This window comes from Peromyscus leucopus, chromosome 4 (genome assembly GCF_004664715.2).
Source record: "Peromyscus leucopus breed LL Stock chromosome 4, UCI_PerLeu_2.1, whole genome shotgun sequence".
Classification (NCBI taxonomy): Eukaryota; Metazoa; Chordata; class Mammalia; order Rodentia; family Cricetidae; genus Peromyscus; species Peromyscus leucopus.
In genome coordinates, this window is record NC_051066.1 from 94,654,411 (window position 1) to 94,681,423 (window position 27,013).

The 27,013-nt window shown below is 49.2% G+C and overlaps 4 protein-coding genes across 7 annotated transcripts in view; 2 read left to right on the forward strand and 2 right to left on the reverse strand.

Annotated features, from left to right (window-relative positions):
* Dnajc17 (DnaJ heat shock protein family (Hsp40) member C17) overlaps window positions 1-497 on the reverse strand; it is a 33,530-nt gene extending 33,033 nt beyond the window's left edge. Inside the window, 1 exon segment of the mRNA XM_028885966.2 lies at window positions 298-497. Coding sequence (XP_028741799.1) covers window positions 298-375 — 78 coding nt within the window. The 5' untranslated portion in view covers window positions 376-497.
* A 68-nt stretch (window positions 498-565) lies between these two features.
* Window positions 566-6,986, forward strand: Zfyve19 (zinc finger FYVE-type containing 19). 3 transcript variants are annotated; one of them, XM_028885965.2, is made up of 11 exons: window positions 569-778; window positions 2,202-2,323; window positions 2,489-2,539; window positions 2,861-2,979; window positions 3,077-3,222; window positions 3,588-3,703; window positions 5,489-5,697; window positions 6,090-6,169; window positions 6,437-6,535; window positions 6,637-6,764; window positions 6,852-6,986. In XM_028885965.2, exons 1-11 carry the CDS (start codon window positions 725-727, stop codon window positions 6,928-6,930), a joined length of 1,203 nt encoding a protein of 400 aa, XP_028741798.1. In that variant the 5' UTR covers window positions 569-724; the 3' UTR covers window positions 6,931-6,986. The 3 variants fall into 3 exon arrangements, 1 of the variants encoding a protein (XP_028741798.1); XR_005091383.1 differs by lacking the exons at window positions 6,637-6,764; window positions 6,852-6,986 and having other exon boundaries at window positions 566-778; window positions 3,588-3,690; window positions 5,483-6,169; window positions 6,437-6,455; XR_005091382.1 differs by lacking the exons at window positions 6,637-6,764; window positions 6,852-6,986 and having other exon boundaries at window positions 567-778; window positions 3,588-3,696; window positions 5,489-6,169; window positions 6,437-6,455.
* Window positions 6,987-7,219: 233 nt separating this feature from the next.
* Window positions 7,220-19,944, reverse strand: Ppp1r14d (protein phosphatase 1 regulatory inhibitor subunit 14D). Of its 2 annotated transcripts, XM_028885933.2 has the most exons (5): window positions 19,351-19,944; window positions 17,684-17,748; window positions 9,224-9,307; window positions 9,009-9,041; window positions 7,220-8,823 (listed from the first exon to the last, which is right to left on the reverse strand). In XM_028885933.2, the coding sequence occupies exons 1-5, from the start codon at window positions 19,606-19,608 to the stop codon at window positions 8,691-8,693; spliced, it is 573 nt and encodes a 190-aa protein (XP_028741766.1). In that variant the 5' UTR covers window positions 19,609-19,944; the 3' UTR covers window positions 7,220-8,690. The 2 variants fall into 2 exon arrangements, with proteins under 2 accessions (XP_028741766.1, XP_028741765.1); XM_028885932.2 differs by lacking the exon at window positions 17,684-17,748 and having other exon boundaries at window positions 19,351-19,883.
* Window positions 19,945-21,048: 1,104 nt separating this feature from the next.
* Window positions 21,049-22,082, forward strand: LOC114704598 (securin-like). Its single transcript, XM_037204443.1, is given in 3 exon segments — window positions 21,049-21,087; window positions 21,471-21,716; window positions 21,719-22,082. Coding segments are annotated over 3 exon segments (597 nt in total). The 3' UTR covers window positions 22,031-22,082.
* The last annotated feature ends 4,931 nt before the right edge of the window (window positions 22,083-27,013 follow it).

Consider the following 27,013-nt stretch of genomic DNA (forward strand, 5'->3'; position numbering starts at 1 on the left):
ACGAAACACCTCCACACACAGGTAAAACAGCGTGCAACTGCGGCTGCGCAGGCGCAGAAAAGCAGGCCCGGCTCTCGGATTCGAACCGGCCTGCACACACTGTGGCGCAGTCGAAAGGTTCTAAGCCTCAGTGCCTCCCTCCCTAACGAGGTCCTTAAGCCTGTCAGGAAATTCCCGGAGGACCCCCTTTTTAGACATTAGGCTGGGACTCGCTGCCGGTCCAGTATAGGGCGGAGCCTAGAGAGCCGGGGCCAGGCGCGAGGACCGAAGAGCTGCCATGCCCGCTCAGGTTCTCACCTCTTTGTCTGCCGCCTTCTCCTCAATGCCAAGCAGCGCGTACAGATCCATTTGTAAGAGCTCTTTAGTCACCGCCATGGTTCGAGCCCCGACCGAATGGGTACTACAATTCCCAGGAGTCTGAGCGCGCACTGGCTGGGAGCCGGCCCGACGGCGCTAAGCCCCCTGGGAATCGGCGCGATCCGGTTGAGGTTTGACTGACTATGGAGGAGCGCGCCGCGGGAAATGAACTACGACTCCCAGCATGCCACACTCCGCGGCCGCCCGCGGGGTGGTGAGCGGAGAGAGTCAGAATTCCCGCCGCGCTGGGCGGCGGCTGCATGGCGCGGGTGGGCGTGTAGAGCTGGGCTGCGTAGGCTTGAGGGGCTGATCGGCCTGCGCTGCGCTGGTGAGAGGCTGTCCTTCGGATCTGTGGCGCCGGGTCGCCATGGAGAGCAGGTGCTACGGCTGTGCTGTCAAGTTCACCCTCTTCAAGAAGGAGGCGAGTGTTCTCCTAGAGAGCTGGAGGGCCAAGGGAGGACGCGGGGCGAACGGAAGAGCACGGGACTTGCAGGCCAAAGACCCAGCTTGCCGGCTTCTTTCGAGTGGTGTGGTTTTGACGAAGTAACCCCGTTCACATTTCTGTAAAGTGGGGCGAATGCCCACTCGCTTTCTGGGTTAAGATGATGGTATGATGAGATCCAGGGAGATGGCTCTGCGGGTAAACGCACTTGCCGCCAAGCCGGGATAACTCAGTTCGAACCCCAGGAAGGAGAGAACTCCCGCAAGTTATTCCCTGATCTCCACACACGTGCCATGGCATGCACATGTCCACACACACACTCACAAAGAAATAATGTAATTAAAATAAAAATTTTAAGGGGCTTTGGTGAGGGGCTGGAGCTGAAAGCACCCTAAAATGATAGTGTATTACTGTCAGGTTCCAAAAGCACACTTTTTTTTTAACCGCCAAGTGTAGCATCTGCCTCCTGCTCTCCATTCTCTGCTTTTCTCCATCTCGGTCGTTTAATGTCCTATGACCGCTGTGTGTCACACCGTGCCCGTTACTCTCTGTTCTGAAACCTGCCTCATAGGCAGCCTGCCTTTACCCAGGTTAGATTACAATATTTCCTCTTTCTCCCAGGGCGCAATGGAAAGGCCTTCTTGTTCTCAACACAGACTTACCAGATCCTCCTTGTTCCTAAGCTTCTGGGGAGACAGTGGGAAATAAGTGGGATGAATTCATGATATGCAGGACTAGAGCACTTCAGGAGCGTGAATTTCAGAGTCAGGGTTCAAATTTCAGCTGCCCTCTATTATGCACAGAAAGACCTAAATTGAACAAGTCATGTAATTTCTCTGGCCCCTGTTAAAATAGAGATACTAATGGTGGGCATCAGGACCAAATATGATAATGTGTGTAAATTATGACAGTTAGGTCAGATGAGGATTTTAAGGTCCAAGCTGTGTGCCTGGTACACACTAAGTACTTAATAACTGAAGTTATTGTTACCACCCTATCCTGAGCCACCACCACCACCACCACCCCCATCTTGCCAGAGCAGAGAAAGCATAGCATCTGCACTGGGTCTGATTCTCCTTTGTTGACTAGCCAGCGACCTGACTCCCAGGGCTCTGTTTGTCTTCATTGTTCACCCCCGTGGTAAGACATTGAAAATGGTAGAAAGCATGTGAGTTTTGCCTGAAATTTTATCTGACTGGAACAAGACCCGAAAACCAAGGAATTGCTGTGCCCTCTCCCCCTCTCTCTCCCCGGACCCTAGGGATCCCACTCCTCTTCCTTCCTCCAACATCTGGTCACAACTTCAATTTCTTCTTTCTGTGAGTGCTTACTTAGAGAGTCCCAGAGAAGAGCCAATAGGGGTGGGTGAGAGATGGAGCGTCCTGCTTCGTGTTTCTTACAGTACGGCTGTAAGAACTGCGGCCGGGCCTTCTGTAATGGCTGTCTTAGCTTCAACGCTCTGGTACCTCGGGCTGGCAACACTCAACAGAAAGTCTGCAAGCAGTGCCACGCAGTCCTGACCAGGTGAGAGAAAGGCGGGGCCAAGGGTTCAGAAAGACACGACAGTAAGCATCTGAGCAGGCCTGTGGCCTTGTGATGCCTGGCCAGAGGCCTGCCTAGGAAGTATTTGGGGTAGAAATCACTGATAGGTAGGATGATGGGACTTCTCACACTACATTTCCTCTCTAGAGGATCTTCTGACAATACCTCCAAGTGGTCGCCACCTCAGAACTACAAGAAGTAAGTACTGACAGCAAAGGACAAGGACCCCAGCAGCAGGACCCTGGTCCCCAGATCACATGGGTGCAGGCTAAAGAGAATGCCCACCTCCGGGCTCCTGGCTCCCCTCTCAGATTCTGAAAGCAGCTCATTAACCTGTTCTCAGAACAGGCATTTGGGAGCTCTTCCCTCTCAGCAGACCTACAGCTGGTCAGCTGGGCCGGGCTGCAGTACCACGTAAATAGAGGCCACAGACGATGCCTCTCGAGGCCCCAGTTGATCTGGATGGGTGCCTTCAGTCTTCCCCTTTGCCTTAAGAGTATCTATCTCATGTCCTGCCAGGCGTGTGGCAGCCTTGGAAGCCAAGAAAAAGCCCAGCACTCTCCAGAGCCAGGGCCTAACGCCACAAGACCAAGCCATCGCTGACCGCCTGGCGCGGCTCCGTCAGGAAAACAAGCCCAGTGAGTTGAAGTGGGCAGGGGCACCTCAAAGGCACAGTGCAGGCCTGGGGTCTGCGCTGCCTCTGGCCCTTACAAGCCCTCTGCTTGCCACTTACAGAGTCGGTGCCCTCCCAGGCGGAGATAGAGGCGCGACTAGCCGCACTGAAGGGTGAAGTCCAGGGCTCCGTCCCTTCCACGGAGGAGATGGAGAACCGGCTTGCAGCATTACAGGGCAGAGGGCTGCCTTCTCATACCGTGAGACCGGTGAGTGGCATGGCGTAGGCAGAAGGGTTTCCTAGGGCAAGCACCCTACAGAAGCCCAGCTACATGTATGATCGATGATGTGCTTTGCAGGAGTTAGTAAGGCCTCCCACCCCTACCTCCTGAGCCTTAGGCTGCTTTCAGGCCACAGAACAAGTGCCCAGCAGCAGGACTGAGTACGTCAGCAGAGAGTGGATACTCAGTCCTGCTGGGAGCTGCCAGACCTACTCACCTGTGTGGACTTGAACTCATCCCTTCCCGTGGGCTTCGAAAACTCCTCAGCAACCAGCCCCAACTGAGACTTCTGGACTTCCGGTGTGGCCTTCCCCACACTCCTATCCCCCACTGAGGTCCCCTCCTCCGCACAGGCACACCAGGCGCCAGACACCAGGACCCAGGCTCAGCAGACGCAGGATCTGCTCACACAGCTGGCAGCTGAGGTGGCTATTGATGAAAGCCGGGAACGAAGAGGCCCAGGTAACCTGTCCATTTGGCTTCTGCAAAGTCCTGCCCTGCCTCTCCCGCCCACCCTCTTGGGAGGTGAATATGAGTCAGAGAGTGATCGTCAGCACTGAAGAGCTTCTGGGTACCGAGTGCTTGCTCCAAGGGGAGCCAGTGTAAGCCTCTTGTACCGGCTCTACAGTTAGATGGGGCACCCCAATCCCACCGCCTTACATGAGTTCTTTCACCCGTCTAAATCTCTCTAATCTGTGAACTCAAGCCGTGTGATAAAACCTATCTGGTAGAAGGTGGTAGAAGCCATGGGGAATAAGCAGAATAACACAGTCAGTGCCTGGCTCGTACGAAGTACTCAGTGTGGTCTGCAGTGAAGACCCGATAATGGGTAAGAGGCTTACAGGAAAAGGGTTAAGTTCCGGTCGCCTCCTACTGCCAGCCACATTCAACCACTGGCTACCCACGTGTGCATGCGGCAAACATCACGGACAGCATGAACCTGGGGCATGCATGCTACGGAGTGTTCCCAACATCACAGGGGATTCTTTGTTTTGTTTGTTTGTTTTTTGAGACAGGGTTTCTCTGTGTCGCTTTGGAGCCTGTCCTGGACTAGCTCTGTAGACCAGGCTGGCCTCGAACTCACAGAGATCCGCCTGCCTCTGCCTCCTGAGTGCTGGGATTACAGGCATGTGCCACCACCACCCGCCATCACAGGGGATTCTTGGACAGTGGTATATGGAGGCTCCAGAGCAGTTTTCCAACTCGGGATGATGTTTTACCTCTGGGGCACTTTTGGAAATGTTTGAAGACATTTTTGTTACCACAGTTCACAGGTGCTCCTGGCGTCTGGTAGGTGGAAGGCAGGGATGCCGCTGGGCACGCGATTGTGCCGTTGTCTGCTCCCCACCCCTAAAAGAGAACTGTCCCCTTAAACGTGCCCCAAGAACTAAGATTGATACACCGCATTATAGACGCAGTCTCAGATCTGACGGAGGATTGTTCTTATGTATAACGGAAGAAACAGACCTGGTAAGCTTAGGTCACGGGCACACAGCCCTTAACTGGCAGGGATGAGCCTTCTACGTAAAGCTATTTTTGCTTTTGTTTGTTTTATTTTATGAGATGCGGCCTCGTGTAGCCCTCATATAGCCGGCCTCAAACTTGGATGACCACGAACTCCTGATCTTCCTGATTACAGGAAGTCCTTTCAGGAGTGCTCTGTCATGGCCGACTTGCTTTTAAAGCTCCTGCTCTGAAACTCTAAACTAAAGGTGACCATGTCAGAGCCACGTCCACTCTGATCAGATTTCTTCTTGCCCATTATCTACGACTGCTGCTTCCTTCAGGACCTCTCGCTGTTGCTCCCAGAAAATGTTAATTGCAGCCCAGAAAGACATAGACTAGCTAAGCCTTAGCCCCCCATGTCTGAGCCTTGATTCTTAAGGCCTAGGATAGCCACCCTATATTAGCTGGGTGGCTGGGGGTTGATGCATTTGAAAAAGCACAACTAAAATTACTGGTCTTGCCAGGCCTGATGGTACACACTTGTAATCCTAGGAACTGTGAAGCAGAGGCAGGAAGATCGAGAGTTCCAGGCCAGCCTGGACTCTATAACAAACCCCCATCTTTAATTAAAAAGATCAAAATAACAAAAAAAAAATTACTTTATATTTGGAAAAATGGAAGAAATAGTAATTTTGTTTATAATATAAGCCTAGTACTGGGCAAAAAAATTGATACTGTATCGTTAGAAAATCGTTGAGAAATGGGTTCTGGAATTCTTCTGCCTTCCTAACTGTCTTACCCCTTCCAGTGGCCTCCCCCAGAATGACCTCAACAAGGGAGGTGGAAGGAACCAGCACACAGATTCCCAGGGGTGGGCCAGCCCATCCCTGGAGAAGGAGAAGAGCAGGTTGCTGGCTGAGGCGGCGGTTGAGCTTCGGGAGGAGAACACGAGGCAGGAACGGTTCCTGGCTCTCGCCAAAAGATTGGCTGTCCTTCAGGGACAGGACCCCGACAGAGGTAAAGGCTCAAGCCAGCCTCCTTATCCGGGCCCCTGGCCAAGGCCTGTGCCACCCCAGACCACTCTCCCTGCCAGTGCTGACACAGGTACTGAGGGTCCCTGTGTGCCAAAGGATCTGCCGTGCCCTGTGCAGAGCCATGAGATATGACAGGGCAGAGCAGGGTTGAGGACTCGGAGGCAGCCGTAAGAGGCGGTGGGACCTTCAGTCTCTTCGGGTGCTAATGCTTCTCTACTGCCCTGCGTGCTCAGGGCTGACGCTGGGATAGGGAAGCAGCTTGGTTCTCAGCTCTGAAATAGGCGCCCCCAGGGAAGCAACAGTTCCAGAAGGCAGGACAGCCGTGTGGTGAGGCCTCTCCCTCACTCCTTCCTCTGTTCCCGCCCCTCATTCAAGTGACCCTCCAGGACTATCACCTGCCAGACAGTGAGGAGGAGGAGGACGAAGAGACGGCCATCCAGAGAGTCCTGAAGCAGGTAGCCTGTTACCCACCCCGTTGACCTGCGCTGCCTCTGCCTCACTGTTGCGCCAGCTGTCTGCTGTCACTCACTGGCCTCTAGGGCCACGTGAGTGGACATTCCACAGCTCAGTTTTAGTTGGACTCCATATTTCCTCTCTCAAGAAACCAGGAAGATACAGCAGGAGTTACGTAAAGGGTGAAGAGCTGAGAAGTTAGGTCAGAAATGCCAGGAGGGGAGCCTGGGCTTAGAGCAGGAAGTAGTTCTCTTCCTCTGTCTTCACAGCTCACTGAAGAAGCTGCCCTGGATGAGGCAAGTGGCTTTAACATCCCTGTGGAAGCAGCTCCCCGACCCCGGGCCCGACCCAGCAGGGCAGAGACTGAGGTGAGAAAAGCCCCACACAGGCGTCGCCACACTTCCCACAGCCTTGCACCTGGCTCGCTGCTCATCTGTACTCGACTTCCCCCCTTCCTCTCTTCCTGAAGACCCAGTCTCTGCCTCCTGGGCTCCAGGCTGAGGAAGAAGAGCTCCCCTGGTGCTGTATCTGCAATGAGGATGCTACCCTGCGCTGTGCTGGCTGCGATGGAGACCTCTACTGTGCCCGCTGCTTCCGGTGGGTACGGGTGGAGCGTTCTAAGGGTAGATTGATCTTGGCTGGAGGGATGCCAAGATCTCTGCCATTCACCCCTTTGCTCCCCAGGGAGGGCCACGATAACTTTGATCTTAAAGAGCATCAGACTTCTGCATACCGCCCCCGAACTGCTGGCCGAGAACACTGAGGAAAACCCTGATGACCTCCTGAGGTGGCAATGCCATGGCAGCCAGCGGGCTGGCATGGCCACCTGGGCCTAGTCTCGGCATCCAGTGCGAGAGCAGATTTGGCTCTACCAATGGTAAACACATCTCTTTTGAGCTTCACAGTCCTTGTAAGGAAGAAAAAGTCCATTGAAGATAATAACTCGCCGGGCGGTGGTGGCGCACACCTTTAATCCCAGCACTCGGGAGGCAGAGGCAGGCGGATCTCTGTGAGTTCGAGGCCAGCCTGGTCTCCAAAGCGAGTTCCAGGAAAGGCGCAAAGCTACACAGAGAAACCGTGTCTCGAAAAACCAAAAAAAAAAAAGAAAGAAGAAGATAATGACTCTTAGAGGAGCCAGAGGAAAGGAGGAGTAAGGGCCTTCCTCCTAGAGGCTGGCCTGAAACTGAGAGGCAGATGGGGAAGAGCAGACTGAACCTAAGGAGGAGCCCGGAAACCTGGTTCCAGGGCCCAGCCCTGGCCTTTAGTGGATCTAATAAAAATAAGTTGTTCAGTCATTGGCCCCAGATTTGTTTGTCTGTACTATGGATTGAACCCACGGTCTTGCACATGCTAGACAAGGACTCTACCACTGAGCTATAGCCCTAGCTCCAGACTCTTTATTTGTGAGTTTGTTTCTGGCAGTACTGGGGATTGAACCCACTCCTTATACATGCTACACGCATGCTCTTCCACCGACCTGTACCTCCAGGCACCCAACACCATCTATATCCAGAATCCTGTGGCCCCTGAGCCCGAGGCCTGTGAGAGGTGCTAATAACACAGTAGGCTAGAAGCAGATTCCTGTGGAATTCATAAAAAGGTGTAAGCTCCCAGCAAGGACAGTCCCCCATCCTGGTGGTCTCATACCAAGTAAGTATGAATATTCATCTTAGTGAATTGTGCCTTCTACTCAGGACAGCTCAGCTTAGCCATAAGACCCTTCCATGTTGGATATCTGTCTCTCTAGTACTTAAGTAGTGAATGTAGGAACACTGTATACATGCCCTGCTTCCTACCTTGATCACAAAGGACCTACCTCCTGGCTCCTGTTCCATCTTGCCCTCCTCAGAGATCCAATATCTGTCTTCCAACAACTTTGCCCAACCCCTGGCACTCCCTTTCACTCTACATATCCTCTGCTCTGTCCTTTTCCACATTCACTAAGGGCAGAGACTGATATGGGTGAGTTCTAGAGATATGAGATGGTTCTAGAGATCCTTGCTACACTGTGAGTGGAGGAGGGGTCAACCTCCTTGAATGCTCCAGATCCAGCGAGGTGCTTCCTGTTGCCTCCTCGGTGAAATTCAAAACTTATCTTTACCAGTTGGGCCCCTCTTGTTGGTGATGCCAGGGGGCTGTGTGCTTTATGCACACGGCCTCTGGGCCTCACTCTCCCAATCTCTTCAAAGCCAGGCTGTGATCTCCATCTTTGAATTCCCAACACCTGTTGGCATTGGGGGTGGGATGAGAGTGGTAGATGGATAGATGATGCGGGCACAGCCAGGGCACTTAGGATGCTCGTCTTCCAAGATGTCACTTCCCTCTCCCTTCCCCCAGCATAGATACACACCACACTCCACACACTCAGCTGGTCTCCTAAAGTTTTTATCCTGGCTGCCAAGGGAAGCATTAGGCACCAGCCACAACTGACTCACAGAGAGCCCAGCAGTAGCTGCACACACACTTGAGCTGTACAAGTGTCTCTCCTTGTCTTCTGCATCCCTTGTCTGTATTGAAGACCTTTCAGCCAGCATCCAGGTCAGGGCTGAGGCTACAGAAGTTCTGTCGGCTACAGATGGTCTCTCCAGCATTATTTCGAAGGCCTGCTGAGTCTCCGAAGTCTCTTGAGTTGACTGAGCAGCTCAGAGATAAAAGGCTGAGGGAGAAAGAGCAGTGAGATGAAGCAGGAACTCACAGTTACCTTGCTGCTCTCCCCAATCTGTCTTGGAATGTCCCCCAGAGCAAGAAAAGGCAAGAGTTATCAAGGGCCAAGCTTTCCTTTCAGATGCTCCTCTTATCCCATTGGGCCTCCTCCCACTGCAGAAGCAGAATATGCCTTACCTCTCTGTCTGAGGGGCAGTCTTGGAGAATGGCCTGGGTGAAAGAGAGCCAGGTGAGCCAAGACATACGACTTCCCCACAAGCGCCCGTCAGCCTCCCAAGATCCCTCCCCTGTAACTTGGTTCTCTGCAGCTGGCAGTTGGCTCGGTTGGTTAGGGTGCTGCCGGAAGTCGGTTCATGACACCCAGGGAAGCAGGCCCCAGGCTCCCAGCCTACCTCCAACTGAGTCCTCTGCTCCTCTGTGGATAGTTCCATGAGAGCTTCCAGATCAATCTCGGGCTCCGAAGGAGCTTCTTGACCCTAGTTCAGAGTAACAGAGAGATCTGACCACCTGGTGCTAGAACGGCAGTTACTGTCAAGGACTTGCCCGTCTCCACCTTCATCTGCGGTCTTCCATAGTGATCCCCTCCTCAGCGTACTCAATGCCCATTGATTATTCTGTCCAATAAACGTTTACTCAGCACCTACGATGTTCTACCCAAAAGCGGGAAGAGTGACTTCCCCTGTGATTGCAATGTCAGTACTTAGGCGGAGGAAAGCAGATCATGAGTCCCAGAGCAACCTAGACTTCAGAGGGAGACCTTGTCTCAGACAGGAGGGAGAATGGCTGGGGAGAGGCTCAGCGGATGAGGGCACTGGCTGCTCTTCCAGAGGACCTGAATTAGACTCCCAGCACCCACATGGAGGCTCACAACTGTCCGAGTGTGGTGATGGACACCTTTAATTCTAGCACCTGGGAGGCAGAGGCATCTCTTGAGTTTGAGGCCAGCCTGGTCTACAGAGGGAGTTCCAGGACAGCCGGGCTACACAGAGAAACCCTGTCTAAAAACAAAAACAAAAAACCCCACCAAAACAACAAACAAACAACATAAAAACTCCCCCAAAATAAGAAGATGGGAGCTTGGGAGCTGGGCGTGGTGGTGCACGCCTATAATCCCAGCATCTGGGAGGTAGAGGCAACAGGATCAGAGTTCAAGACAACCCTTGGCTATATGGCCACTTCAGTGCCAGTCTAGGCTACATGAGACCCTGTCTAAAGGGCAGGGGGAGAGCTAGAAGAGACTGGCTGCTCTTCCAAAGGATCCAGGTTTGATTCTCAGGACTTGCACAGTGGAAGCAGAGAACCAGCTCCCACAAGTTGTCCTATGATCTCTATCTGTGCACCTCAGATGTGTGGATACATACAAATAAATAGATGTTATTTACAATTTAAACAGGCCTGGGGCATGGCAGTGAGTGCTTGTAATCCCAGCACTGGAAAGGTAGAGACAGGTAGATCTATAAGGCTTGCCTCTGGCCAGCCTAGCTTACTTGTGAATTTCAGGCCAATGAAAGACCCTGTCTTTTGGTGGGGGAAATGCCCAGTGTGGTGGCTCAGCCCATTAATCCCAGCACTCAGAAGGCAGAGACAAGCAGATCCCTGAGAGTTCAAGGCCACCGTGGTCTACACAGCTAGTTCCAGACCAACTACAGCTGTATAGTGAGAAACTCTCAAAAAACAGCAAAAGGGCCGGGCGGTGGTGGCCACGCCTTTAATCCCAGCACTCGGGAGGCAGAGGCAGGCGATCTCTGAGTTCGAGGAGTCCTCGATAGCCCAAGACGGCCCCTAATTTGCTGTCCTTCTGTCTCAGCCTCCTGAGTACTGGAATTATAGGTGTGTGCCACCATACCTAGCTGGGTATTTTATAATCATCGTTAAAAAAGTGTGTGTGTGTGTGTGTGTGTGTGTGTGTGTGTGTGTGTGTGTGTACAGGAACACATGATGGGATCAGAGGACAGCTTGTGGACTTGGTTCTTTCTCTCCTTCCACCACGGCTTCCCGGGATTCAGCTCAGGTAATCAGTCTTGCTCAGCGAGCACCTTTACCACTGACCCACCTCGCCGGCCCCGTCTGTGCTTTTCTTTAGTGGCTTCAGAATTTCTATTTGTCCATTTGACTATTTGATCATTAGGAATCTGCCTTTCCACAAGCATGCATCTAACAGCTGCGGTGAACTTGGCACTATGAGCTTGGGAACCTCAGTGAACCAAGATCTTGCCTTCACACAGCCTCCATATTATCGGCAGTTAATGAGTCATCGCATAAACAGATATGAGGCCAGATCGGACGGCACACCAGTGTAAGCCCAGCACTTACAAAGCTGAGACAGGAGGCTGCTGTGAGTACGAGGTCGGCCTGGATTGTATGGAGAGGACCAGACCCACCAGGGCTACATAGCAAGACCGTGTCTCAAAACAGATGGGAAACTGGTAACAACAGCAGCAACAAAGCCAGACACAACAGCAATTCAATTACATAATTTGTTTAAATTAGGTTAAATAAAAAACGTAAAAAATGATAGCAATTCAATTACATAATTTGGTTAAAGGTAAATGTTATTTGGGAACTTCTTGGGTGATGGAAATGTTTCTTACCTTGGTGGTGGGACATTTTATAAAGGGAAAAACACACTGGATTTTTATGCACACTGCAAAAGGGCACATTTTACTCTATGTCAATTTATATTCAATAAAGTTGGCTTTGTAAATTACAATAAATAAAACAGATCAAATGAAGTAGTAAAACAGAAAGGAACCCTCATCACCTCCCTCCTCCTCTCACTAACAGGTAACTAACAGGTTAACACTGTTAACACTTTGGGGACTTCTGCACTTTTTCCAAATCAGTATTGCTCGAGTTATCCCCTTTCCCCTAAGTTCTAGAACTGCCCCCTTCACGTCTTCCATCAAGAACTCATCTCATTCAGCGCTCACACACTTTATGTCTACTTAATAAAGGCATGCTGTGTATCAAAGATGACGATGAGTCTTAGGTCCGTAACAGCAAGACAGACAGACAACATGATCTTGCCCTTGAAAAGTCAGTAGACAAGTGAAAGCAGTTACAATAGATGGTGACAGACAGATGCCTTGATGAGAGATCATAGGAGCACATGGGAAGGAATGCTAACCAAGACGGGGGTCAGGGAGAGTCCTGGAAGGAAAGAAGCATCCTCTACAATCTAGAGAGTAAAAACTAGCCGGGAGAGGGCTTGCCTAGCATGCACAAAGCTCCAGTTCAGTCCCCAGGACCAGCATAAACCCAGCACACTTGTAATCCCAGCACCTGGGAGGTAGAGACAGGAGGTCATCCTTGGCTACTAAGCCTGAAATGAGACCCTGTTTCCAAAGTAAATAAACAAAAAAGCAAACTTTACAAAATCCTTATGCTTATGCTCAGGGGGAGTGCCAGGACTAGATGATTCTCACAATGTAGGTGTCTCTCCTCATGGCGGCGGCTGCAGCATCTCTGGTCATTGCGGCGGCTGCAGCGTCTCCTTCGGAGAGACACTGCAGCCGCCGCCATGACCAGCAGCATGTGAAGTCGCCGGTAAGCCACCAGCCACGTGGCAAGGAATAGATTTATGGAAACGGTTAATTTAAGATAAAAGGAAATGGTTAATTTAAGATAAAAGGAAATGGTTAATTTAAGATAAATGGAAATGGATTAATTTAAGATAAAAGAACAGTTAGCAAGAAGCCTGCCACGGCCATACAGTTTGCAAGCAAAATAAGTCTCTGTGTTTACTTGGTTGGGTCTGAGCGCTGTGGGACTGGCGGGTGACAGAGATTTGTCCTAACTGTGGGCAAGGCAGGAAAACTCCAGCTACAAATGGCGCCTGAACGTGGGGCTAAAGAAAAAAAGGGAAGAAAAAAAAAAAAGAGGGACTAAAGAAAAAGGACAAATGAACAGGGATAAAGGCCGGTGTTAAAAAAAAAAAAAAACTAAAGACAAAGTCCCTTAACCAAGAGGCGCTCCAATAAAGTGTGATCTGAGAAGAATCCTCGCGTGGTGGTAAAGAGGATCAGAACTCAACACACGGAGCAGTGACGTCGTAAGTTCTCCAGGAACGGTGACGTCGGTAAACGCCCACAGTTCCTAATTCTCTCTCTCAAATGAGCGGCAGCCGCTGGTTTGAGTTACTGGCGGGTTCCTGGCATGTGTGCTTGACCTGCAGTATGGCGGAATGAGGCCTCTGCAAATGCACATTAAGTTGCATGGTGGATTTGCCTTTGCTAGTACAAGGCAAAAAGGGTTTCTGGGCTACACGGTGCTGGATAAAAGCACAGACCACGATGGCTCCCAGAGCTGGTGGTAAACGGACCACCGCCATGTTGGGAAGCTGAGGTGGGCGGAGCCAGCAGCCACAGAGCTGTTTCAGGCTTAGAAGGCTACAGTTCCCAAATATACCAAGCTGGCTTTGGAGATGTGTAAAAGTTAAAACCTTCCTTTTTAAAAAAAAGAAAAGGGGAAGTGCTGTGGGATGATTGGTATGTCCTGTGGGAGCCCTTCTTGGGTTCCTTGTGGCGTTACCCAGCAGGTCCGTATAGAGGATGATTAGGACCATGGGCCTGAGTGCAGGTGTTTGAGATGGTCTGCACTTGGCTGTGCTGGGGGATGGTCTGTATGTCAAGTTGTTCTGATTGGTTAATAAATAAAACCTGATCGGCCATGGCTAGGCAGGAAAGATAGGCGGGACTAGCAGAAAGGAGAAATAAAAGGACAGAAAGGCAGAAGGAGACGCTGTAGCCACCGCCATGACCAGCAGCATGTGAAGGTGCCGGTAAGCCACCAGCCACGTGGCAAGGAATAGATTTATGGAAATGGTTAATTTAAGATAAAAGGAAATGGTTAATTTAAGATAAAAGAACAGTTAGCAAGAAGCCTACCACGGCCATACAGTTTGAAAGCAATATGAGTCTCTGTGTTTATTTGGTTGGGTCTGAGAGGCTGTGGGACTGGCGGGTGAGAGATTTGTCCTGACTGTGGGCAAGGCCGGAAAACTCCAGCTACACTCATACATATAAAGTAATACAAGAAAAAAAACTGAACAGTATTTTCAGATATTGCACAATAAGGAACTCGGGCCTGTGAGTCCAGAAAGAAAAAAACAAGGTTTCTTCCCAGAGGATCCACACAAAGCACAGTGGTGTCCCTGAAGCCGTGTGACAGCGATGAGACCTGGAGAAGGCTGAGGCAGCTAGAAGTCACTGCACTAATTTCTGAGTAAGGACAGTTATGTAGAAAGAGCTCGGGCGATTGGCAGAAGGGACTCTCTTGAGTCTCTGCTCAGCACTAAGATGCACACTCACAACCAACTGTGAGCGGCTGAAGGCCCAGAGGGGGGCAGTTCTCAGGCCTAACACAGGACTGGACACAAATCGAGTCTGAGCAATGAGCTCAACAGTCATCGTTGATCATACAGAGACCTCAAAAAGGTCACTCTACCCTGGGAGGGCCAATGATTTCCTGGATTAAAGGCAACTTTGCATTAATCCCATCAAAGCTTAGAAACAAGTGTCAAATCAAACTGTGCCACTAGTAACTTTACCATCAATAGAATAAAACCCAACACTGCCTGAACAAAGTTCTTTTGTTTTTGTTTTTGTTTTTTGTTTGTTTGTTTGTTAATGCAGCTACTTGAGCCGGGGCAATGACTTAGAAGTTAAGAGCACATAGTGCTCTTGTAGAGGAGTAAACTCAACCCGAGCATCCACACTGGGCAGCTCAAAACTGCCTGTAACTCTAACTCTAGAGGATCTTATGCTCCTGGCCTCTGAGGGCACCAGTATTCTTGTGCATATACCTACACAGAGTACACAGAGACATGTACACAACTAAAAATAAAAAATAAATCTTAAAATATATCCAGCTACTTGACATTCAATTCACAATGCCCAGAACCCAATGTCTACACCTAAAGATGGGTGTAACTTCAGTGGTGGAGAACTTGAATAGCAAGTGAGAGGCCCTAGGTTTGATTCCCACTAACACACACACACACACACACACACACACACACACACACACTCACTCACATATATACAACATTTAATCTCAAAATGATAGATAGATTTCCCAGGTAGGGAAATGAGAAAAATAGAAGATAAAATCCAAATTAAACATAGGCATGTTTAAAATGCTAGTGCTCCAGACAGCGGTGGTGCACACCTTTAATCCTAGCAGTTCCAGATGCCCGACTTGACTCTTATCTTATTTTTAGTGTTTTGATACAGGGTCTTATATGCAGCCGTGTTTGGTTGGCCTAGAATTCACTATGCAGCCCTGTGAGTTCAAGACCAGCCTGGTCTACAGAGCAAGATCCAGGACAGGCACCAAAAACTACACAGAGAAACCCTGTCTTGAAAAAAAAAAAATGTTAGCACTAAGAAAAGCTGAGGCAGGAGGATCAGGAGTTCAAGGCCAGTCTGGAGAATTTAGCAAGCCTGTTTCAAAATGTAAAGTAAAAAACTGGCCATAGGGTGGCTGGAACGTAGCTCAGGCGGTGGAATGGTTGTGCAGTATCCACAGACGCTGGGCTGAACCCCAAGAACCACATAAAGCAGGCATGGGGACACAAACCTGCAATCCAGCACTCAGGAGCTAGAGCTTGTAGGATCAGGAGTTCAAGGTCACTCTCAGTTCCTCAGAGAGTTTGGAGCCAGCCTTGGCTACATTAGATGCTATCTCAAAACAACAACAAAACTCAGACGGATGGACAGACAGCTAGATAGGGTTAAATGGATGTAGCTTAGTGGTAAAGTGCTTGTTTTGTCTAGTATGCATGAAGCCCTGGGTTTAATTCTTCAGTACACTCAGGAGTAATAATAATAAATTAGCTGGTTGGCAGTGGCGCACACTTTTAATCCCAGCATTTGGGAGACAGAAGCAGGCAGATCTTTGAGTTCCAGGACAGTCAGGGCTATACAGAGAACCTCTGTCTCAAAAAGAATTAAAAATTAATTAACTAAAATGCTAATAAATTAATAAAACATATAAAATGGTTGGGTGCGGTGGCATATGTCTATAATCCCAGCACTCAGGAAGCAGAAGCAGGAGGATTGCTGAAAGTTTGAGGCCAGCCTGGGCTACATAGTGAATTCTAGACCAAACACAGCTGCATATAAGACCCTGTGTCGAAACACTAAAAATAAGATAAGAGTCAAGTCGGGCATCTGGAAGTGATGATATTTTAGTAAAGGCTTTATTGGATGGGATTCATTTAATTCTGAAAAAAATAAAAAAGGTTAGAGAAGACAGCCCAAGAGGTGGATGCTGAGTGGGATGTGGAACCCAGCCTGGTCTGCAGATCATCAATCATTCTGAGTGAGTGTATCAGCACCTCAGAGGGCAGGGGAAGAGCCAGGGCAAGATGGCACATGCCTATAACTCCAGCTACTCTGAAGTCTAGAGTTCCGGGCTAGTTTAGGCTACACAATCAGACCTGTGGTGACATTTTGTGTATGCTCTAACAAATAAAGCTTGCCTGAAGATCAGAGGGCAAAGCAAGTCACTAGTTAGCCGTAGAGGCCAGGCTGTGGTGGCACACACTTTGTCAAGCTGTCAGTACATTTTGAAAAGTATTAGTCTTAGTATTATCCTGTGTATAATGGGATGTGTATGCCATGGTCAGAGGACAACTGTGTGGAATTGGTCTTCTCCTTCCACCTTTACTGGGGTGCAAGGGATCAAACTCAGGTCATCAGGCTTGTGTGGTAGCACCTTTACCTGCTTAGCCATCATTGACCCCAATGATACTTTTAATTTACTTATGTATTTGGTGCTACTCAGGATTGATGTGAAACCCAAGGTCTCACACATGCTGAGCAAGTGACCTACCTACACTGACCTATATCCCCAGCTCTTTTGTGTGTATTTTTTATTTCAAGATAGGATATCGCTGGGCGGTGGTGGCGCACACCTTTAATCCCAGCACTCACTCTGTGAGTTCGAGGCCAGCCTGGTCTACAAAGTGAGTTCCAGGAAAGGCGCAAAACTACCCAGAGAAACCCTGTCTCAAAACACCAAAAAAAAAGATAGGATCTCACTAAGTTACCCCAGATTTAAAATGTCACCATCTCAACAGGAATGTGTTCCAGCTGTCACCAGGAAAATCCATTATCATGGACACTGCAGGAAGAAAATATTTCACTCTTGGTCAACAGTGTCTCCTGCTGATATGCTCATTAGATTTAACCCTAGGGCGGTGGACAGCAACCTGAGTCAGAGCGCTCCATAGACCTCAGGGCACTGAGCGGTAGAGGGAATGGGAAAAGTCAGTAAAAGTAGTGAGTGTGGACAAATCCTTTAAGGAGCCTGACGTGAAGTGAAGACCTAAGGGATAGAAATAGTGTCTGAGCTGGTTGTTAAACAGGGGTCTCCTTAAATGTACAGCCGATTACGTCCCTGCCTAGGAGCCAAATCCTCAGGTTACTTCTAAAGAACAGAAGCTTCTGGGCCCCCAGACTGTGTGTATCTCAGATTTAGTTCCCCACAGACCCCAGGCCAAGCTACACACCCAAGGGGACACTGGTCCTCTGAGGACGTCCTCTGAGTGTCATCAGACTAAACAAGTGTCACCTCCCTGTAACCACTCCCAACGGTGCAGCAGGACAGGGTGGGCAGGACAGAGCCATGGAGGTGGAGGGCACTAGGAAGGCAGAACCGAAGCTGAGCAAGTTCAGACTTACCTTGACCTCTGTCTAAGATGCCCAGCCACCTGGAGCTCCCCAGGCACTTAGCTGCTTCCTGCTGGCACTTTTGGACAATTGTCATGGAAACTACAGGCCAGGCGTTTTCTGCCGATCCAGTGTTATGGGTACTTGACTGTGCACCCTCCCCTCCTCCATGTTCACCTTGTAAAACAAGGTTCTCTGGCTGCGCTTTTCTCTGTGGCCCGGCAGGACTTGCCCTGAGGTGTCTGAAATATGAGACTTTTCATGCACACACACAAGACACCCTTGGAAATGGAACTGTAGCCAGTGGGGAGGGGCCGGAGGCAGTAAAGTGGGGGTGGCGGGAGGTGTCCGGCAAAACCACAACAGATGGGGGACCAAGAAAGTGCTCCCCTCTAGCTCCCAACTCGGGCATCTCTCTACCCTCTACAAGGAGGCTTAGGAGGCTTCAGCAGACGAGAGCGAAGGTGTCCTAAACAGCCACAGGATACAGTGAGCTGTAAGACTGACCAGACCCCATCTGCCCATCCTTTCCTATTCCCATAGCAGGACAGCTCCTCGCTTGCAAGAATCACAGGCCCTAACACAGGACCCAAAGAAGGAAAGAAGGGAGTGGGGTAAGGAGGAAGGGAGGGAGGGAGGAAGGGAGGGAGGGAGGCTAACAAACACTCTTGTGAACAAAGAGAGCTGGTCCTGTGGGTTAATCTCCTAGAACGGACCATGCCCAATGCTTGAACCCGCTTTAGTAGATCTAAATTCTCACTGGCTGTTCAAGTCAATGCCCAAAACCTCGGGGGTCAATCTATACTCCTAGTCCCATGGCTTCCTAGCTGTATGACTTTGAACAAGTCACTTGTGGATCCCAGGTGGCCTTGAATTCACTAGGCAGCCGAGGATACCTGTGAACTCTTGACCCTCCGGATTCCGCCTCCCCTAGGAATGTGCCACCATGAACCATGAACGCAATGCTGGGGGTCAAAGCCAGGGCTTCATGCACACACTCGACCAACTGAGTGCTCCAGCCCTAAGTCTCCATTCTCTCAGCTGTAAGACCTGATGGAGGGGTGGGAGGGTTAAATCAAACAATGCATGCCCGGGCTTGCACTGTGGTGAAGAACTGTTAAGAGGTCAAAATGTTATTCTTGATGAATCAGTTGCTACCACTCTGGGATCAGAGTTGATGGGGTCTAAGTCAAAGTACTCCCTTCTGTGATCAAGGACAAGACCCATCCTTTCCCAGGCTGAGGCTGAAGAAAGGCAGTCAGAGGCACATGTCAAAGCCAGTGGGGTCATGGCATCAGTGATTTCCCTGCCTGTTCTGTCTAGTTCTGCATTGCCTGTTCTGAGGTAGTTACTGTCTCATGTAACATCTGTGCTGGCAATATGGTACATGAGACAGTCAGCACTTTAACCATGTCTATGGGACATGGGACCTAAATTTTATATTTCACCTCATCTTAATTCATTTAAAGCTGATAGCCATAGTATTGATAGGGACTGTACCAAACAATGCATATAACTCTATGCAAAGATGTATAGAAGATGCATAGTAGTCTGGCCAAGCATTTACTCTTCAGCCGTCATTTGAATCACAGTCTTAGCAAAGAGATAGATCAGATAGATAGCCCATTGTATAGCTCAGAAACTGAGTCCAGGCAGTGTTAAAAGGCCTTTTCCATAGCACAAAGGGGTTAAAGACTTTTCTTCCGTCTGAAGAAGGAGCATGCTCCATGACAGCATCTCACATCAGCCCCCCAGCTCCCCTGGAAGTCTCTAAGAAAGCTCCCTGGATCTCAGGACCTGTCCCCAGGTCCACAGTCTCCGGCAGACTCCCTCAAGCTACCCACCTGGAATAGCTCCTGAACCTGAGCATCTACCCACTGCTCCATCTCCAGCCAGCGCTGCAGATGACTTCGGTCATACTTCACCGTCAGCCGGCTGGGTCTCCGGGACCTGGGCAACTTAGAAATGTCCAAGTGAGTCTTTGATTCTGAGTCTGTGGATGATGTTCTCCTTCTCCTCTCAGAAGCCCAGTGGACCTTCTTGTCTGGGTTGTCTCTGTCAGGGTTGGGAGATGTACAGGAAGCAGGACTTGAGGACAGCATGGACAGACTGGACTGGGCCAGGAGCTGGGGGAAACTGCCAGTGCAGGCCAGGGCACAGAGGAAAATGAGGGGACAGAGAATGCAGGGAGAGGCCCACAAGGAAGAAAAGAGATGGGAAGAGGGCCAAAGCTCTTGGGAGGGGCAGGGGTCAAAGATTAATTGGGCTTTGTTTAGTGCCGGGAATGAGTCTCCTGGCTTAGCTCTGCCAGCCAGTGGCAACCAAATCCCAGCCTCCTTTCTGCAGCTGCTGAGGCCCACAGAAACGTAAACCTCAGACAAGCAAAGGTCAAGAGGCTGCCAGGCCTTGAGAAGAGGAAGGAAGGAGCCTGTGAGTCCTTAGGGGGTGTGGGGCTCCCACCTGTCTTCAGGATAGCTCTAGAACGTGACTAAAGTCACACATCTCAATCCCCTCAGCATCCCATCTTCTCGGAACTAACTGGTCCACTGCAGGCCTGAGCAGCTGTGGCCAGACAATTCTGGTTCCTGCCCGGAGTGAGGCACCACCAAGCGTAATCTCAGCCAGTGGATAGAGTTGGCAGATGGCTACCTCTGACCCGTGGCCCCGGGCCCCGTGTCTGGGTGTGTCTGAATTTGATCTGCTATCCGCTCTGCTACTGTGATTGTTAAGGCAAATTTATGCAGCCTGGCCTACACTGCACGTTATGATTCTTGAGGCATGTGTATTGTCATGTGACCCTCCCCTGATTCAGCTTCTTCCTGATACAAGAAACCTGCAGACCTAACTTCACACGGGCGTTAAGACTCAGACTGCCATCTAAACAACATGCCATCGAAAAAGAGAGCGCTTTCATTTATTCAGTTCTTTATAAAACATTTTTTTTAAATAACTTAAAGTTATAGAAGACTGGGTTTTTGTGGTTTGTTTTGTTTTTCTTCTTAATAAACAGCTCAGAAAGACAAATAAATGGGAAAAAAGTTTTTCTCCATTCTCCAGATGTAACTACCGACTCCTACCATCATTTTTGGATTTAGTTGTCTCGAAATAATGATTGTCCTCTAAATAATGATTGTCCTCGAAATAATGATTGTCCTTTTATGCGATATTGTATGTGTGTGTATGTGTGTGTGTGTGTGTGTGTGTGTCTGTCTGTCTGTCTGTCTGTGCTGGGGATGGAACCAAGGCCTACATATACGGGGCAAACACTCTACCACTGATCAATAACTGACTGGATCCCGGCTGTACCTGCTGCTTTCTGTGTATGATGCTGTGTGTCAGTGTGTCACACCACAGCAGCTGTGCGGAGGTCAGAGGACAGCTCTCCTCCCTCGTTCCTGAAACAGTCTGTCTCACTGCTGTTTCTAGGCAGTGTGCACTCCCAGCTAGCTGGCCTGTGAGCTGGGCCCTTCTCCTGTCTCTGCTGCCGCGTCACTGATAAGAATGCTGGGACTGCACCTGGGCAGCACTGGGCGCAGCTTGACATGGCTCCGAGGACTGAGCTCAGTCACCCAGCTCACATGGTAAGCACTTGATGCACTGAGCCGCCTCACCAGCCCCATGTCTCATGTAGCCGGTGTGTGGTGAGGAGCAGTCCCAGCGGCTGGGCAAATGGGAAAGCAGAGCGGGCAGTCATAGGTCCGAGAAACCTCCACACAGGGTTCTGGATGCAGAGCGCTGGGAAGCCTGTTTTGTCACAGCACCAATGTTGGTTTTTAAATAATAATAAGCTTCTCCTCCTCATACACACTGACACAGACAGGGCCCTGCTCTCTCTCTCAAGTTCCAGAGGACCTCAGGATCCACTGCCTTGTCACCAATTCCAGAAGGGGAGGGGAGGGGAGGGAGGGGAGGGGAAGGGAGGGAAGGGAGGGGAAGGGAAGGAAGCAGTCTTGGAGTAATCCAGGATGGCTTTTTGGCATCTAAGGATGAGTTGAAGCTGGGGTCTGGTGTCAAGGCCTTAGATGGGAAATTGCAGGTTTCAAAGCCACAAGTTGGCAAAGTGTTCAATGCTCCAGCCCTGCCTAAAGCCAGCAGAAAGTCTTTGGGAACAGTCAACAGAGCTACAGAAAAGCCAGTGAAGACTAATAGACCCCTCAAACAGAATCAGCCAACTTTGACTATGAAAAAGATCACTGAGAAGGTTGATAAGACACACAGGGCTCTGTTCCTGCTTCTGATGATACTTACCCAGAAATAGAGATGTTCTTCCCCTTCAATCCTCTAGATTTTGAGAGTTTTGACCTGCCTGAGGAGCACCAGATTGCACATCTCCCCTTGAATGGAGTGCCTCTCATGATCCTGAATGAGGACAGAGGGCTTGAGAAGCTGCTGCCCCTGGACCCTCCTTCGCCTCTGAAGACATACTTTCTACCATGGGAATCTAATCCGCTGCATTCTCCTTCCAGCATTCTCTCCACCCTGGATGTTGAATTGCCGCCTGTTTGTTACGATGCAGATATTTAAACTTCCTCCTTTATAGTTTATGTATATTGTATTAATAAAGCATTTGTGCATGAGAGAGAGAGAGACGAGAGACAGAGAGAGAGAGAAGAGAGAGAGAGAGAGAGAGAGAGAGAGAGAAACAGCCTGTCATAGTGGCATATGCCTTTAATCCTAGCTCCTAGCTCTTGGAAGGCAGAGGCAGGGAGATTTCTGAGTTCTGGGCCAGCCTGATCAGCCTGATTTGCAGAGCAAATTCCAAGACAGTCAGAGCTGTGCAGAGAGATCCTTTTCTTGAAAAACAAAGGGCTGGAGAGATGGCTCAGAGGTTAAGAGCAGTGACTGCTCTTCCAGAGGTCCTGAGTTCAATTCCCAGCACCCACATGGTGGCTCACAACCATCTGTAATGAGATCTGACACCCTCTTCTGTATACATAATAAATAAATAAATCTTTAAAAAAAAAAAGAAAGAAAAACAAACAAAGAAAATGTTTCCCTAGCATGCATAGAGCCCTGGGTTTGATTCCCAGTAACCTATAAACAAGGTGTGGATGTACACACCTGTAATCTCAACATCTGGGAGGTGGAGGCAGGAGATCAGAAATTCAGTCATCCTGGACGGTACAGAGAGTTTGAAGGTTCCCTGGGATACCAAAGACCCTTCTTTAACAATATGTTTAAAATATTCCACCAGGCATGGTGGTGTGCACCTTCAGTCCCAGCAGGCAGATCTCTATGAATTCAGGGCCAGCCTATTCTATATAGTGATCTCCAGAACAGCCAAGGGTACATAATGAGACCTTGTTCAACCGCTCCTCCCCCCCAAAAAAACAAGTAAAATATTCCCAAAAACTGTATATAGCACTTTCAAAGAAGTACTTATTTTATTTTATGTGTATGTTTTGTCTGCAAGTATGTACATGCACATTTGTGTCTGAGGCCCACGAAAGTCCAAAGAGAGCACCAGATCTCCTGGAACTGCAGCTACAGAGTTGTGAGCTGCCATGTGGGTGCTGGGAATTGAACCTTGGTCCTCTACAAAAGCAGCTAGTTTCCTTAACCTCTGAGCCGTCTCTCTAGCTCACCTCACACCCAGTCACTTTTTAAAAAGAGCAGTTTGATTACAGTCCGAGAGGTCAATGGGCTGGGTTGTAACTGGAATGTTATTTGCAACACAAGGAAGTGCGTTGTGTTGTTGTTTTGAAAAATGGTCTCAGGGGCTGGAGGACGGCTCAGCAGTTAAGAGCATTGGCAGCTCTTCCAGAGGTCCCAAGTTCAATTCCCAGCAACCACATGGTGACTTACAGTCATCTATAATGGGATCTGATGCCCTCTTCTGGAATGCAGATATAACACCACATACATAAAATAAATAAATCTTAAAAAAGAAAAATGGTCTCAGTGTATAGCCCAGGCTGGTCCTGAACTCACATGAATCCTTCTGCCTCACCTCTGCTGATGATTATAGATGTGTGCCACAATGTCCATGTGATGGTTTGAATGAGAATGGCCCCTATATTGAATACTTGGACCCCAGCTGGTGGAACTGTTGGGAAAGAATTAGGGAGTCTGGCCTTGTTGGGAGGTGTGTCACTCAGGGTGGGTGTGGAAGTTTCAGAAGATGCAGGCGGTTCCCAGTGTGTCTTCCTCTACGTCCCACTTTCAGATCAAGATGTGAGCTCTCAGCTCTTCCTGCCATCATGTATGTGCTCCACCATCACGGACTCTAACCCTCTGAAAACACAAATCCAATGAAATGCTTCCTGTTATAAGTTGCTTTGGTCCAGGGCGGGAGGAGGGGACAGATGGGGATCTGTGGTCTGTATGTAAAATGAATAAAAAATTTCCTAATAAAAAAATAAGTTGCCTTGGTCATGATGTTTTGTCACAGCAACAGAAAAGTTACTAAGACATGATTTTAGAAAAGTTACTATAATAACATTTTTATTTATTTTTTTAAATTTTTAATGTTTTTGTTTTTCAAGATAGGGTTTCTCTATGTAGCCCCGGATGTTCTAAAACTCTGTAGACCACACTGGCCTTGAACTCAGAGATCCACCTGTCTCTGCCTCCTGAGTGCTGGGACTAAAGGCGTGGGCCACTATCGGCTGGGTAACATATTTATTTATAATAATGTTTTTGTAATGGAGAAAGAGAGGCATGTGAGAACAGCCTGGGGCTGAGAATGTAACTCAGTGGTGTTTGTCTAACATGTGTGAAGCACCCTGGGTTCAGTCCCCAGTACTGGGCAGGGAGGGGGTTTCTTCCAGGGCAGGCTGGCTCTCCTGGGCTCCATCTGGTGCCCATTTTGACTGAACTCGTACCAGGGCAGGAAATCACGACGGACACCTGTTGTAGGATATTTGCACACTGTGAAAATGTAGGCGGTTTAGGTGGGACTTCTGGGCAGAGAAAGAGAGAGAACTGTGGGAAGAAGAAGAAGGAGGAGGAGGAGGAGGAGGAGAAGAAGAAGCCAGCCAGAGGCAGAGGAAGGAACACAGGCAGTATGGAGAGATGAGAAAATGATCCATTCGACAAAACGTAGATGAAAATAAATGGGTTAGTTTAAGTTATAAGAGCTAGTGGGCAAGCCTAAGCTAGGGACGAGCTGTTTAAGTCTCCATGTTGTTATTCGTGAGCTGGTGGCCCAAAGAAAAATCCTCCGTCTACAAGCTAGTCTTGCCTACTTAGTGAATTCCAGGCCATTCGAGATCAAAATAAAAGTCTCAAAATAAAAATGGGCAATGTCTGGGAAACAACTGAGGTTTTCCTCTTGTCTCTACTTGTGTGAAAGTGTACCTACTCCGCATGTTCACACACACACACACACACACACACACACACACACACACAAAACTTGTTTCTACACAACCAAGAGAATTAATAGACTTTTAGTTGGATCATTAAAAGAAAAAATAATTTAAGACAGGTTTCAAAATCACTGTGTAGCAGAGAGCTAGGATTACTGATGTGCATAACTACACCTTGCTCATTAAGAACACCTTAAGCGCTGGGCAGCAGTGGTGGCGCACGCCTTTAATCCCAGCACCCGGGAGGCAGAGCCAGGCGGATCTCTGTGAGTTCGAGGCCAGTCTGGTCTACAGAGTGAGTTTCAGTATAGGCTCCAAAGCTACACAGAGAAACCCTGTATCGGAAAAAAAAAAAAACCAAAACCAAAACCAAACAAACAAACAAAAAAAAACCACCTCTGCTTCTAAAAGATTTTAAAATAGCTGGATAAGGGAATGGAGCGATGTCTCAGTGGTTAGGAGCACTTGCTGCTTTTGCGGATGACCTGCCTTCAGTTTCCAGCACCCATATGATAACTCCTAACTGTCCTTAACTCCAGTTCAGGAGGATCTGACGCCCTCTGCTGACCACTGCAGCCACTGCATGCACAGAGTGACCTTATATGCTTATATACACACAAGCAAAACAGACACTCAGGCAGAGGCAGGCAGATCTCTGGGAGTTCGAGGCCAGCCTGGTCTACAGAGTGAGTTCCAGAACAGCCAGGGCTACACATACACATAAAAATAAATAAAAGGTTTTTGTTTTTGTTGTTGTTTGTTTTGTTTTTGAGACATGGTCTCTCTTCATAGCCCTGGATGTCTGGGAACTCACTCTGTAGACCAGGCTGGCCTCGAACTCCCAGAGATCTACCTGCCTCTGCTTCCCCAGTGCTGAAATTAAATAAAGTCAATTGCTCAACTAAAAAATATTTTTTTGCAAGTGAGCTGGATACAATGTTTTAAGATTGTAATCCCAGACCTTGAGAAGTGCGCAAGCAGGTGGGTCGTGAGACTCTGTTTCAAACAACAACAAAAGGTCAGTTTTACTTTGTAATTATGCTAGTCTTCTGTTTCAGGTATTATTGACGTTTTCCAGCTGGATAAATCCCTGGAGCCATGCAGCTGAGGGCAACAGGGGCCAGAGATCTAGCAAAGAGACCAGAACAGAGAGACCAGGAGAGAACGTAAAGAGGGGCGTGACTTGGGGCTCAATGGAGGGATGGCATTCTGTGCTCCTGTCTTTAGTAGGGACATCCATGCTCTTTAAAGGGAAAGCAGGAAATACTTTTAAAGCTAGGAAGAGGAGTCGTGCAGGTAGCACAGGCCTGTAATTCTAGCACTGGGAGACGAGACAGGAGGATTCTTGGGGCTGGTTGGCCAGTCGAATCTGTGAGCTCCAGGTTCAGTGAGCAACACTATCTCAATAAAAAAAAAAAAAATAGCCAGGCGGTGGTGGCGCACGCCTTTAATCCCAGCACTTGGGAGGCAGAGGCAGGTGGATCTCTGTGAGTTCAACGCTGGCCTGGACCACAGAGCGAGTTCCAGGAAAGGCACAAAGCTACACTTTCAGGTACAATAATACCTGAAACAGAAGACTAGCATAATTACAAAGCTACAGAGAAACCCTGTCTCCAAAAACAAAAACATAAGGTCAAGAGATGAAGAGATGGCTCAGCAGTTAAAACACGTGCTATGCAAGTGTGAGAACCAGGGTTTGGATCCCCAGAAACCCACATAAGTGCCTGGTGGGCATGGCACCTTCTCTAGAATTCCTGGCTCATGAAGAGACAGAGGGGACCCCCAGAGTAAGCTGGCTAGCAAAGTAAGAAACCCCAGGTCAGAGAGGATGGTGGAAGAGTGGTGGCTGATGATTCCCGACATCCGAGTCAAGCCCACAACCAAAACAACAAAACAGTTTGCTGAGCACAGGCTTCCAGAGACTCAGTCAGACATCTGACACCTCCACCTGGCAGGAGCCTGTCACAGGGTCCTAACAATGATGGAAAAGTAGACGAGCAGATGGGTGTGTACAGAGGAGGAAACGCGCACAGAGCAGGCCTCGCTCTATAACCTGTTCTCATGGTAACTCATCCAGTCCTTCAAGAATGAACCCAGCTCCTTTTTAATGATCTAATTACCACTCAACGGCTCCACCTCTGGACACCACCGCCACAGCAGATTTCAACACGACCTTCCCAGGGGACCAAACCGAACT